This window comes from Lemur catta, chromosome 12, assembly GCF_020740605.2.
Source record: "Lemur catta isolate mLemCat1 chromosome 12, mLemCat1.pri, whole genome shotgun sequence".
Lineage (NCBI taxonomy): Eukaryota > Metazoa > Chordata > Mammalia > Primates > Lemuridae > Lemur > Lemur catta.
Genome location: NC_059139.1, coordinates 10,460,394 through 10,475,672, shown reverse-complemented (window position 1 = coordinate 10,475,672; position 15,279 = coordinate 10,460,394). Strand labels below are relative to the sequence as shown.

The window sequence follows — 15,279 nt, the reverse complement described above, 5'->3', positions numbered from 1 at the left end:
AGTCTGTTTAAGCGAGTTCTTGGGGAGCGGCGGAGGGCAGAGGCAGAGGAGGGAGTGGCGTGCGAGACTGAGAGGTACCCACACATCCCTATATGCACAGATAGGATGCGTTTGGGGACATGTAAATGGTTCTGCAGAAGGGAACATCAGATGTACACAGGAAAATGGTGAGATTTGGGTCTGGTAAGGGCCTTGTGTGCTCTGCTGAGGAACTTGAATCCTTCCAGTAGGTCATTGGAACTGGAGATTTTATGCAGGAAAGTGAATGGTTAGACTTGTACTTTGAAAAAATTCCTCCAGAGGTTGGTTGTGTGTGGGGGTGGGATGAGGGGATGGAGAGGGGTATGAGGAGAAAGGTTAGTGAAGCGTGCGTCCAGGCAGGCAGGGAGAGAGAGGAGACAGACTCAAGGTCCTGGGTAAGTAGAGTCACCTGCACAGGATGCTACTGCTTGGACATCAAAGATTAGGGCAAGGAATAGGGATGACTTCAGGTCTCCAGTTAGAGAGGACCCTTCTGAAGCAATTTATTTGTAATAATTAAAATATTTTGTTTTTAAAATTAGTTGTTTTCAATATATTCCATTGATGTTTCAAGATACTTTTAATAAAAGGTACTGTGTGATAATGATATACACTACAGTTAGCTGGAGTAATTATCAATGACTTGAAAGGATAACTTTCAAGATGGGCATTTTGTGCATTGATAGGGATGGGATAGATAGTCTCATATCTTCTGGGGGAATTAAGCTCTAGACCAGGGACGAGTCTTACAAAGTCAAGTTTACTGCCATTGAGAAGGTAGCCAATAACAGAGCCCAGCTGTAAAAACCAAAGAGACCTATGCATGGTGAAATCAACTTTAGCTGCCCTTTGGCCTCTCTCTGTATCAACATAACAATTTCCAGATTCCCTCAGAACTGGAAGGCACCCTTAGTAGGTGCTGATGACAAATCCATCCTCATGGCCTGTGTTCTTTACTTGGTGAGCTATGGGGTCATTGGGAGACAGGTGAGAAAGCTATACAAATATATTTGACCCTGCAAGTTAGGCTGATAACAGAGGACAGATATCAAGCTTAATAATGGTTAGTCAAGGGGCCAAACAGGATTACTCAGGCTATAAACACAAGAATTTCCATTCCCAGGTAGCCAAAGTGGTTTCTGCCTTTCTAATTTCAAAAGGACTCAAAAAGAGAGGATACACTCCCTTGTGATCTGTATTAGGGTGCATGGGAAGCCCTGTTAACAAAGATGGGCATTCCAAAAGTGAATCATTTTCTAATCTGAGAAAATAAAATGAGGTGTTTGTAAAATGCTCAGATTCTGAGAATGTTAAAGAACCCAGTCCTTTGCCTTTTTTCCCTTTTAACTGAAGAGGAAAGACATTTAGAAAAAGCTATGAATTGTCCCAAATCACAAAGTTTTGAAACTTGTCCATGACATCACAATGCTTTCCCTTTCCAGAATTCCTTGGAGGAAAAATGTAAGAAAACCTCCTCATTTCCTGCTTCTTTATGCCAATGGCTACTCACAGCTAACTGAACATATGGTTACTACGGTTTTGTCCTGGAGCCAGCTAAAGTAGAGGAGCAGCGAGTTGCTTTCCAGCAAGGGAAAGAATCTGCACAAAATAATGGGCTGTCATCTGAAATATTTTCAGATGTCGGCTTTTGAAAGAGAGAGCAAGCTGAGAGAGCCGGCTTTCCCTCAGATTTTGTTGGAGGGCATCATTCGCCTCAGATGCTTGTAAATCCCAAATTCTGTACATTCGCCCACCACAGTGGTTTTCACTTCTTGACCCCTCCTCAACAATCCCTGAGGTTGCGGCTCACACTGTTCATTTCTTCAAGTCCCTGATGCATCTTACACATTTCAGCCTCTTGAATGTTCATCTTTGGACTGGGCAGCAGATGAGATAAAGAAACGCAGTTAGTCTGGCCGGATCCACGTCTGGCGCCAAAGTGTGAGTCTGGGCTTTAATTCTTCCTGCCTGAGAGAGGTTTTCAGCAAAGCAGCCATGCTGGGGTTTCCTCCGATTTTTAAAAGGACTAAAGGTTTGATTCAATGGACCTTGCCCTTGCACTATGTAATTGCGAATTTTGCTTAAGGAAAGATACAAAATTACCCCAGAGGTGAGGAGAGGGGGTGAAATCTAAGGAGACACTCTCCACGGCGCATTTCCCCGGGTACCTACAAAACGGCAAGTGATCGTGAGCCCAGCCCGCGGCTGAATGTTTTATCACCCACAGTGGACACGGTCAGGCCAACAGCATAAAAACACACAAGGTCATTGTTACAGCTCAGACATGAGGCTCTAGGGACCAGTAACAAGTGGACACAAGGGTAATTTTTAAACTAAGTGTGCTTGAGTTAGCCTTTGGGTTCCCATTTATCTACAATCAGATATTTGGTTTCCATTCCCTATGGTTGCTCTGAGATAAACTGTGAGAGTTATGGAGCGTCAAGACGCATTTAAAAGTCATATTATACTAACCTGAACTGCAAAGCAGAAGGTGCTAGAATTCTCTTAAGAAGTGGACATTATTTGATGACAGGGATACTTGTGGGCTCCGGGGCCATGATTACACAGAGACGGTTTTCTCAGGGAGAGCCAACCTCCCCACCACCCGCCTCCCACCATGTCCGAAGATCAGCAAGAAGGGGACCCTCCTGGTGGCGACGCTACCGCTTCAGGATGGCGCGCGGGAAGGCCCACGGCTGGGAGGTCAGTTTCCACTTACCCGACACGTCCAGGTGCTCCAGGTTGGGGCAGAGGGACACCACGTCAAACACGGCCTCGTTGGAGATATTGTAACAGCCTGAGACTTCGAGGCGCCTCAGCTCGGGGCAGCACTGGGCGATGGTGTAAAGCCCCCGGTCTGTGAGCCGCCTGCAGCCGCTGACAGTGACGGTCTCCAGCATGAGACAGACGTTGGGGGTGTCCTGGCAGAGTCTGCGGGTCAGCACCTTGAGGGCGCGGTCCACGTTGATGGTCTCGCCCGTCAGGCGAATAGTCCTCCAGAGGCGCGGGTCCCAGGCCAGGTTGTACCAGCGGCGGCACACGCGCGCGCAGCGGCACAGCTGGTTGGTGGGCAGGAAGGAGAAGATCTGCACCATGCTCTGGTCCGGGAGCCGGTCCACGCTGGCCTGCTCCTTCGGGGGCCTGGAGGCGAGCCGGATGAGCGGGTGCGTGAGGCGGGTCGGGGGCGGGGAGTGGACCATGGCCACCGTCTCCCCGGTGATGGACGACGAGGAGGTGGACGAGCCCCTTCCATTCTGAAATCCTGGCAGACTCGGTGGACATATCAGGGCTGGGCTGGGCGTGCTCAGTGTGCGCATGCTCAGGTCGGAGTCTGGCAAGGGACAGAGAACAAAGGGTTAAGGACGATGGCCTAAGCAGAGCCCTGGGAAGGAGGGGACTCGAGAACACATTCGTGTGGGCAACACTCTCGTTCCACTGATATCCTTCCTAGCAGACCTGCGAGGCCATCCCCAGAGGCAGAAGCGCATGCAAGTGTCACCCAGTCCAGGAAGTGGCTCATCCCCCATGGTCTACACCAGGGGTGGACAAACTGCAATGTAAAGGCCCACATATTAAATATTTGAGTCTCGTCAGGCCATGTGGGCTCTGTCTCCTTTGCAATGACTCAACCCTGCCATTGTATGCGAAAGCTACCATAAACAATAGGCGAACAAATGGGTCTGGCTGTTTCAATAAAACTTGTTTTATAAAAGCAGACCAGCTGGACACGTCCCTCCAGACCAGGGGACAAATCCCACTGGGCTATGGTTTGTTGACATCCAGTCTACATTAATGGTGATCATCTAAAGGGCACAACTTCAAAGTTTCATTGTTTCTACTCTGGGGAGAAACTTCATATATTGATACAGAAACTGATTTGCTTTCCTAATTATATTTTGGCTAGGTGATGATTATGTTGCATTTACAAATGAGAAGACTGAGTTTCAGAAGAGGGGAAGACTAGTGAATGGGTGTAGAGAACATTTGGCATCTTGCCCTTGCCTCCCCCAGAATCCACTTGCTCTTCTTTTGGTGACCGTACCCCAGACTAGGGGAGCCTCCCCGCTCCCTCTGCCGCTTCAGGCATCTCCGATGGTATCTCCAGTCCTTGATTAACTGTGAAAATATTTATTTTTCCTTCTTATTAACAACCTCCCCTTTGCATTTGAATAATATGAGTTGTATTCTGTTCTTTGGAACAAGAAAGATCACTCGATAAGGTCACAAGTAGTTTTTACATTTACGAGGGATTTGGCCAGGAGCAGTGGCTCACACCTGTAATTCTAGCACTCTGGGAGACTGAGACAGGAAGATCGCTTGAGGTCAGGAGTTCGAGACGAGCCTGAGCAAGAGTGAAACCCCATCTCTACTAAAAAATAGAAAAAAAAATCAACTGGGCAACTAAAAATAAAAAAAAATTAGCTGGGTGTGATGGCATGTGCCTGTAGTCCCAGCTACTCGGGAGGCTGAGGCAGAAGGATTGCTTGAGCCCAGGAGTTTGAGGTTGCTGTGAGCTAGGCTGATGCCATGGCACTCTAGCCAGGGCAACAGAGCAAGACTCTGTCTCAAAAAAAAATATATATATATATATGAGGGATTAAGAATTCTTTAGAACACCATTTCGAGATGTATGCTCATTTCTTCTTTCTCTCTCTCTCAATATAAATATGAGAAGAACTTAGTTTTTCTCTCTAAATACATTTGTATACTATATATTTGGATATATAGATAGATTTATTTAGGAAGAAATTTATTTTCTCTCTCCAAATATAATTATGTATTTTACACATATACACACATACATACACCCACACACATATACAGATGCTCTTCCACTTACAATATGCTTATATCTTGACAGACCCATTGTAAATTGAAAATCTTAACTTGAAAATGCATTTAATACATCTAATCTACAAAACATCATAGCTTAGCATAGTCTACCTTAAACGTGCTCAGAACACTTAACATTAGCCTACAGTTGGGCAAAATCATCTAACAAAAATCCTATTTTATAATAAAGTGTTGAATATCTCATGTGACTTATTGAGTACTGTACTGAAAGTGAAAAACAGAATGGTTGTATGAGTAGTCAAAGTACAGTTTCTACTGAATTTATATTACTTTGGCACTATCATACAGTCAAAAAATCATCGTAAAACCATTGTAAGTCAGGGACCATCTGTAAATATGTATAAAATAAGTATATATTTAGAGAGAGAGAGAGTAAAAGAGGGGGAGAGAGAGACAGTGTGCACGCAAGAGAGGGAGGGCAAAAATTTATCTCCAAAATACAAATTTCTTTACCTGTAAAATAAGTGAGTTGAGGCAGACACTTTTTAAGTCATTTCCAGATCTAATTATAGCTCTAAAGACTTAAACAAAAGCTCCATCCTATGTGCTTTTCCACATTTCATACCTTGAAAATTAATATTCATATCATCTTTTCAAAGAACTTCCAGCAAAAATACACAAGAATTTCTGAGACCTGGACATCTCCACTGAATGTCTATTTGTAGTTTTCTCACAGATCTATTTTTTTCTACTGCTGTAATTTGTCTCTTCACTTACTTCTTTATAACCTAACGCTGAGAATGGCTTATACATGTCCACACTTTGCTGGTGGAACGTCTTTGAACTATTGTCTGCTCACCTACTTCCAATGTCAGCCGCTTAAAACACAAACTACTTTCTTGCCTGACAGTAAATGCCACCCCTATCTAAGACTATTTCTTCTGGAGTCTTTGGGATAGGATACTTTCCCTGTTGAAACCCCTACCTTTTGTTATACAGGTATTGGTGAATTTATCTTTCCCCAGTGTGGCTGACTGTATTATTTTTTTCAATTTTACATCCCTCCCTATATAGCCATATCCTTTGTCATACAACTTTGTGGTTCCTCCAGAGCAGAGTATATTTCCTCAGTCTAGTGATGCTGGGCTTGGCTATGTGACTTGCTTTGGCCAGTGAATGTTAGAGAAAAGCCATTTGCGCAGTTGGGCTTGACCTCTTAATCTCGTACCATCACCATGAGAAGAATATGCCTGGCTAGCCTCTTGCTGTCACCATGATGAGACCCATGAAGCAGACAGAACTGGCCCCAACCTGCAGCTTGCAGATAAGCTCATCCAAGGCTAACTTGCTTCAACAGCGACCAGATGAGCCACAGAAGCATGAGTTAGAATAAGTAACTTTTTTAAACCATGGGTTTTGGGGGTGACTTGTTATACATTACTGTGGCAACAGATGATGGATATCCCTTCAATTACACTAAAACCTCATTAGACAAAGATTAAATCTTTTTATTATTTGTGTCCTGGCAGCACCTGACATGGTTTGTGGTATGTAGTAGGTGCACAACAAATGTCTTAAATTGAATAGAAATACTAATATATGTGAAGTAGTAATTCTAGCTTGGCTTGTATTTTTCAACCTAGGTGATATACATACTGCATTTTAAATCATTCATAAGAAAAGAAATACATATTTCTCTATTTTGTAATCAGTGAGAATGAACAGTAAATCTTTAATGAAAACCTTAAATAAAAACCAATTATGGATTTCAAAACTGCCATCTAACGTACCACAGTACCAACCTTCATCATTATGCGCACTCAGAGAATTGCTCTGAAGTCAGAGTTTTTCTTAGGCAGGTGAACAACTTATTTCCGGCCAGGAGGGAAAGGCAATCTTAGGCTCTCAGCTCTGCCATTTTAGCAGCTGTGAGGGCTCTGAAATCCCTCTCCTGCCTGTCTAGGTTCTGTTCATCTTGAAGGAGAAGACACTTAACAGTGCCCTGAGGAGACCTGCCTAGAGTTAGGCCCCTGAGAAATGAAAGATGCTTACTCTGCAGGGGAGAGGGTGTCTTTAACTGATTCACTTTTCTTCAGGCACTGAGAGGGATAATGCAAATGCATCCAGATTGCCTGGTACCGGTGTGCCTTTAGCAATGCTTTTAGCTTTTTCTTTCTTTCTTTAAAGGAATTCACACTCAGAAAGAGATGGCCTGCCTGCCACATCTGTGAGGAACAGTCTACCCTGGGAGGGATTCAGGAGCACCTTAACAGCTCTCCTATCTGGAGTTCAGATGCAGGATGCTAAGCATTAACTGAGGATTGTTGTTCCCTGCTCACAAAGTAGGGAGCTAGCAGGGGCATTGAGAGATTTCTGCCAGGAAAGATAATGTCTCTTTTACCAGAACATATACCAGGATTCTCTGGTTCCTTTCTACTTATTCTATAGCAGGTCAAGAACCTGAGAGAAATTTTGAAATGATAAAGTTTGTCCTAATTGCATAAATAGCACCTGATAATTCAAAAAATAATAAAGAATGATGAGTAACAATTAGAGGTATGCATACCTAGAAGTTGTCACAAAATATTTTTTCTTGATATTTTCCCCAAACGGACACATATATATGCATTTAATTTGGAAATACATTTAATTATTGATAAAATTTTTACACAATGTGCCCTACCCTTTGATACCAGGAGCCACTTAGTGCCACTAGATATGATTTATAAAAACAGAAGAAGATTTTCATATAGAACTAGCAAGAGTGCCAGGATATATCTACATACCAGGAGAATGGAGCTTGGCTACAGAGTGAAAGCAAGGACCATTTCTACCTCCCAACTAGCACATTTCATTTGCACATAAAAATGCAGAAAGATCAAGTATACTCCTTGTATATAGTTTTTCCCCCTATGTTCTTTTCAGAGGACTTACAGCTAAATGCACATTGACAATAGCAGCTGATTTTTCTGAGAGAGCTTAGAAAGAAGGACCCCAGCGCCCAGATACCTGGACATATACTCAGAGCGGAGAAGACAAAAGACAAATATTAAAATAATAGAGGTAGAAGAAAGCTGGAACCCTCTTCCTGGCTTTATGATATTGCAGACACAGAAAGAAATCTGACTATATTTGAACTTAGAATACAGATTTAGAATACTTTGTAGGCATGAACATATTTTCATACCTGAATAGCTATTCCAAGTGAATTCTACCTATCTGACGTCTTGGGACAAAATCACCCTATTTATCTCAGCAGTAAGAAGATATCCACTGGGCTAAAATACAGTTTAACAATAACTCCGAGAAGACATTATTGCTAATTTTAATACATTGTATACTTGTAAATATTTATAAAAAAATTAGCCATTTATACCATAGCTTTCTTTACTTTTTCCCAAGGTAAGATGGTAAGATGCATGAAAGGTATATGGAAGAAATCCAGATTGCCAGGGATTATTTTGAACAGGGGAGATAGGATTTGCAAAAAGTGCCAAATAAAAGATAAATGTCCAAAAGCTTCTAACAAGAATCAAATTAATTGCTGCCTGTATCGAGTGTCCTTAAATTCTGAGAAGCCTTTTTGGTAATTGAAAATGGGGATCATGATGAAACTGTAGCATCGTTCCTCTAAAACCCTCCCTTCCCTGCTCCTTCTGTGGTACCCGTATAAGGAGCAAACGGCACACACAGCATCCTCGGCAAGGACCATGCAAAGTGGTATACACAAAAGCTTTTGATCGTTTTGTTTGAAGAAAAAAATGTTACCTGAAATACCAGGAAAGGGAATGCCCAAACTTTTAAGAGAGCAGTGTGTTTTTATAACACATTAAAAATTTCCAAAACATACACAGAGCAGGTTGTTTTCTAAAATCCACCAAGGCCTGTAGGTCATCCATGTAGCAAATGGCAGGATCTCCTCCTTTTTAAAGGCTGAATAATGTTCTATTGTGTATATGGACAACACAATCTATCCATTTGACACCTAGGTTGTTTCCACACCTTGGCTATTGTGAACAGTGCTGCAATGAACATGGGAGTGTAGATGGATGTCTTTATGAGGTGGTCATATCACCTCCTTTGGCTATACACTCAGAAAAGGGATTCCTGGGTCATAAGGAAATTCTATTTTTAATTTCTGCAGGAACCTCCATATTGTTTTCCGTGTCTACACCGATCTACATTCCCACCAATAGTGTTCCCTTTTCTCCACAACCTCACCAACGTTTATGTCTTGTCTTTTTGATAATTAGCTATCCAACAGGTCAGAGGTGGTATCTCACAGTGGTTTTAATTTGCATTTCCCTGATGATTAGTGATGTTGAGCACTTTTTCATGTACTGTTGGCTATTGTTATATCATCTTTAGAGAAATGTTTACTGAAGTCTTTTGCCCATTTTTAAATTGGGTTATGGCTTTCTTGCTATGGAGTTGTTATAAGTCTTGGATATCAACCCCTTTATCTGCCAGCAGACAGTCTTTGAGCAAACTTGTTTTCCAAGAATAATTGCATGAATTGACAATGCAATCTGTTAAAGGTGCACTCAATGAATTACTTTGTATTCGGGTGGATGGATGAATGGAGGGATGGACACAGGCAAATCTAAAAGGGGAAAATTATAAAGTCTGCAAAAGGACACTTCTCGTTAGTTTCCTATCTGAGATGTGGAATAGATGTTGTCAATTATAAATATGTAATACTTGAGGAAAAAGAGAGATGAGCAAAATACAAGTGTCATGAAAGCAGAATGGGGGAATTTAAGCGAAAAATGACCATGAACTTTTGTAATAGGATATGTATTTTGTGACCCGTGTCTTCTAATGATATTGGGAAGCTGGATATATCCAAAATATTGAAAAGGAACAAAAACCAGTTTGATGTCTGCAGGAAGATATAGAGTGGACTGCAAGGAACACACAGGGGTAGACATCTGGTATTAAAATTCAGTAAGTTGCACTGCTGCCAATTCTTGGCTTACAGATTTATAGGCAGAAAATAGACAATTCATTCTTTGGATCATTTAACACATATTGTTACTGCTGCCCAAGTGCCCAGTTGGGTAGTTTAGGAAGGGTGGAGTTATTGCATTTGCCTAGATTAGAAAGCACATATTCCTAGCCCACCTTTTTTCTGCTCCACAGCCCCATTAAAGTACCTCTACAGCACAGACGCTGACATCTCCAATTTTTTGTGTCCTTCAGGGAGAGAGAAAAATGGCTGTGTGTTGAGAATACCCCCAAATCATACAAAACTCTGCATGTTCATAGAAAGTATGTCTAAGTCTTGGGAAAAAATCAGTTTTCAAAATTCCAAGATGAAGACAATGAATATAGAATCTCCCAATGACGGAAAACTTTTGAATTAAATAATATATTTAGTAAGCTTTTGGATTTTCTCAAAATAAATGTAATCTTTGTTTGACATAATGACGATCCTTAAGTCAAATAAATATAATTGCACTTTTTTATGTTGATATATTCATCTGTTAACTAAACTAAGAGACAGTGGATTTTTTAAAGTTTCAGAACTTGTGGCTCCATTAATAATTTAAAATATTTCCAAATATGTAATTTATGTGGGAACAATATGTTTTTTGTTCTTAAGTTACTTTAAATGTATAAAGAATACCCAGAAGTATATCTGTCTTTTTTCTGGAGGAAAAAAACCCATAAACTTTTTTTTTCTCATGGTTTCAAAAGTCCTGGGAATTTTACATCTTTAGTAATTATAGTACCGTATCAAAAATATTCAAGGCATCTCTTACACACATGCTTATTAGACACATTTTCTTCTAACTAGATAGCCGCCTGTTTTGTACAAGTTTTTATTTTCAAACCACTGCTGTTTACACTCCAGGAAGTCATATTTACATTACGTTGGCCTTTCAAAGTCAAAATTTACAAAGCTTCTTCACATCTCCCCCCTCTGATTACCAAAACTTTTGTGCAAGATGCTTTCCATTATAAGTTGTCTTTCTCCTCAAGAACTCTTGCCATAAAAAGCAAGGTTTCTTTTCTTAGCTTAAACTCAAGCTTAAAAAAATATATCATAAAACCTAGCTTGTGAGAAAAAAAACATAATCAGGGCTATCTTTTCTCTTCTTGTTTTATTTCAAAATATTTTCTTTTAATGTGGTTCAGATCATATATGCAGCCTAGAACCTACTTAAGGCATTAGTTGCTATAAAGTTGAAATTTATACAGAAAAGGTTAATCTTGCATTTCACCTGGAGGGAGTTAGCTTTAGGGCTCAAGGGTTCCTGTCGGGAATGCCATCCAGAAGGTGGTACCCCCGGGATCAGACAATGTCTAAGACTCCTATCCAAGAACCTGCTTTGCCAGTCACCTGGGCCAGTCCCATAAGGGCAGCACTGTGGCGACCGATGGGTGAAAACCTGGTGAAGTCTATGGAACTTGTCTAATTTCAGGTACACAGGCCAGTCCAATGCCCAGCTCTTTACTGTTTCCCAGAGTTACCCAGTTTCTGATGCTGATCTGAACTGAGCAGCGGTTTTGTTTTGCCTTTAACTCTTCCAGAAGGGAACAGTCACATGGCTAAGGAAGCTTTTAAGCCACATTAATCTACAAGCCATGAACATAATCAAAGGAAACATACAGAATGGCATCTTTGAGATCTACAGTACGGTTTGATTTCACTTCCAATGTGAGTATCTAGAAAGGCTCTTTTAGGAAATTTCTGCCTGAGGAAGGATCCGGTGGTCTCAGAAACTATATGGGTCCCAGGTTACAGTTCACCAGACTCCTTATGGTTTTATGAAATGGTGACTTCTTATCACCCTCCTCTTTCTTATCTGTAAAATGGCAGATGGAGATTACTTTATACCATTATTCTTCAAGGGAAAGTAGGATGCTTCATCCTCGAGAGAGAGCGTGCCAGTGCTCTTGGGTGCTCCCTTTGGCACAAGGCAAGGCGATAATCTCCTATAGTGCAGCATTGTTTTAGAATCTCTTTAAACATTTGCTAAGCTCCCTTTTTAATAAAAAAAAAGTAGGCTTCCAGTTCAAAGTCTTTGACAAGCAACAGTACTTAGCTAACATTTAATAATGTTTTTATTGTTTTGTTTTTTTATCATTCATTATAATTTATTTTTATTTCACACATCATCACCTATTTATGGAAAATAATACTAGTTTTCCAAGTAAAATAATGCTGTAATATTTGGCTTCTGAATAATAATTTAAGTTTACTTTAAAATATATAAAGTGAATACTGGTAGAAGCGGTGAGCAGATACGGCAAAATCATGACACAGGACGTAAACGTCTTACGTTTAGGAAACACAGCTGAGGTGGGAAGAACATTGAAGACAGATGCACTTGAACTTGGATTCCTATCTCTACTCTATTATGTGCAATTTGTATTGTCTGAGGTAAGTCACTGAAACCTCATGATTTCCTCATTATTTCCAGTTTATAAAAGATAAATAATTCCACCCACTTCACAGAGTATTTAGACAAAGTCTATGAAAAGTGATATTATCATCAATAAAGGCATTTAAAAAATTACACAGCTTCTACTGAGGACTTCATGGGAAAAAAATTCTGGGCCCTCCTGCCATGGGCTATGTTTTTAGGGGCATATTATTCTAGATTCCATGGAATAGACCCACCTTTATAAATTCTCTACTGTTGCCTTCATAAACCTTAAAATGTCTTTCATGGCTGATAAAAATAAAATCCATGGTTAGAGCACAGTGTACTTCCTCTCCATTAGCAAAATATGGCTATTGCATTTATTGGTAAAAGAATATTGCAACCGTGAAAGCCTTTTCTCATAGTTTATTTAATAAAATCTGATTTTCTGGGATATGGTGGGCTGCTTTCTCCCTGAAATTTTTTCCCATGCCTTTTGCAGCGTCATTCTCTCCTCTGCTTTTCCTTTCTTCCTCCTCAGGTGCCACTTGCTGGCTGTCTTTTGTGGTGTACGCTGGTATACTGGTGTTCCCCAAGGGTTTCACGCTTAACTCTTCTCTGTATCTGGCCGCTCCCTGGGTGGGCTCGTGCACTCACATGGCCTCAGCAATTGCTAACCACTCCCCAAACTCGATTGTAGTCCGGACCACACTCTCCCTATCCGTGTCTCTCTCAGAGGAGATGGGGTGCATTTAGGGTGGTATGGCCGTAGACTCACTGTGTGTCTCTGTCCAACACCAAACACACATGCACAAGTACCTGCTAGAACAGTGCTGTCTAACGTGGTTGCTACTGGGCACATGTGGCAATTAGAAATTAAATTTAACAAAGTAAACTAAAAATTCAGCTCCTCAGGCACACTAGCTACATTTCACGAGCTTAGTAGCCATGTGTGTCCAGCAGCTATTTTACACAACACAGACATAGAGCGAGTCCATCACTGGAGAGAGTTCTATGGACAACTATTCTTCTCCCCACAAGTTTATCTGATGGATCTCCAGTACAGTGTGTACAAGGGTGAACTCGTTAATATCCTTCGCAAAACAAACCTTTCCCCTTGGATTCTGTTTTGTTGTTAGTGGCATCACCTCTCATCACATCTGCCTCCTGCGCTAGAACCCTGGGACTCACCTTGACTCCTCTCTGGCCCTGCTCTACCTGTATCTAGTCGGCTGCCGAGTCCTGCACTCTGACTAGCTGTGGGCCTCACATCTCCTTCCCTTCTCTCTCTGCTGCGACTGCCTCAGCTCAAGTTCTCATCCTCTCCTGTCTCCTGTCAACAATTCTTTAACTTTAAATTCCTACATGTAGGAAACTGGAACTAAAATATCAGCAACTACACAAACGGCGGGCTCTCTCTTATTTTCCACTGTCCTTTGCTTTCAGTCTTATATCACTTTTTATGTAAAAGACTGTATCTTTAGGAGATAAAATAGGTCTCAAGACAGTATAAGGAGTCATAACTCTAAGTTAGATTTGACTGAGATAGGTAAGCATAGAGGACCATAGGAGCTGTTGAACCAACACCATCTACCCTGCCCGTCCATCAGAGACGGGCTCTAATAGCAATAACAGCACATGGTCTGTTGCCAGCACCAGAGATCCTCTGTTCCCTTCCACTCTTCTATATATTATTGCTATTCCTTTTTTTTTTTTTTACTGGAGTTGTCGTGTATTTATTTATTTATTTATATTTTTATTTATTTATTTTTATTTCAGAATATTATGGGGATACAAATGTTTTGGTTACATGAATTGTTTTTGTACAGTTTGAGTCAAAGTTACAAGTGTGTCTATCACCCAGATCATGTGCATTGTACCTGGTTAGGTGTGAATTTACCATCCCCTCCTCCCCCCTCTCACCTGCTTGATTTCCGCTGAATTTTACTATCATATGTGCACGTGAGTGTTGATCTGTTAGTTCCAATTTAGTAGTGAGTATATGCCGTGTTTGTTTTTCCATTCTTAAAATACTTCACTTAAAAGGATGGTCTCCAATTCCTTCCAGGCTGTTATAAAAGGTATTAGTTCACCATTTTTTATGGCTGAGTAGTACTCCATGGTATACATATACCACATTTCATTAATCCACTCATGTATTGATAGGCACTTGGACTGTTTCCACATCTTTGTGATTGTGAACTGTGCTACTATGAACATTCGAGTGCAAGTGTCTTTTTTATAAATGTCTTTTGTTCCTTTGGATAAATACCCAGTAGTGGGACTGTAGGATCAAATGGTAGGTCTACTTTTAGTTCTTCGAGGTATCTCCAAACTACTTTCCATAGAGGCTGTACTAGTTTGCAGTCCCACCAGCAGTGTATAAGTGTTGCTTTCTCTCTGCATCCACACTAGCATCTGTTGTATCCTCCTATAAGATGACTGGTATCCTGAGTCTGATAGAAAATGTAAGGGATAAATTGAAGATAAGATTCATGACTATACTAGTATAAAATGACTTTCTTTTCAAGAAACAATATAAAAATGACAAATGGGAAAAGGCAGAACAGTGAATCAGAAGTCAAACTGCTTCTGTTCTCTTTATTATCCAACTGCCTAACTTAGAAACCTATAGGTTTCCTTTTCCTGTAGAGGAACTCTGCCTACACTCCACAAATGTAGGGCCCTGGATGTCAAATTTGTTTTTTCCTTATAGATTTAATCATAATTGTATTTGTCACTGGAGTAGCCATAGCCTGCTCAATCTCAGTGGAGGGACAGAAAGTGAGTCACAGGAAGTGAAAGGGTAATATATGCAGCAGCAGGGCAGAGCAGCGCCCTCTAGAGAGCAATGGTGGACTTACTCCTTTGTACAACTTTCGGGAGTGTGGTCTAGAGAAACAAAACAGAGATGCTGGTGCCTACGGAAATTTTGCTCACTGATTGTATTCATTAAAATCTTGGGTTCTGAAGCCAAACAGATCTGTTTGAATCTTGGCTGTGTCATGTTGAGCAAGTTACCTTCTCTGGGCCTCTACTTTCTTGTCTATACAATGGGGAAGACAACAGTGTATCTCATTGGGTTTCTATA

General features: G+C 41.0%; 1 protein-coding gene across 1 annotated transcript in view; it reads right to left on the bottom strand.

The window, feature by feature from the left end:
* Positions 1–15,279, bottom strand: part of FBXL7 (F-box and leucine rich repeat protein 7) — a 354,253-nt gene that overhangs the window by 7,217 nt on the left and 331,757 nt on the right. The window contains exon 3 of the mRNA XM_045566267.1: positions 2,741–3,352. Within this exon, the coding sequence (XP_045422223.1) occupies positions 2,741–3,352 (612 nt within the window). The remainder of the gene's footprint in view (positions 1–2,740; positions 3,353–15,279) is intronic.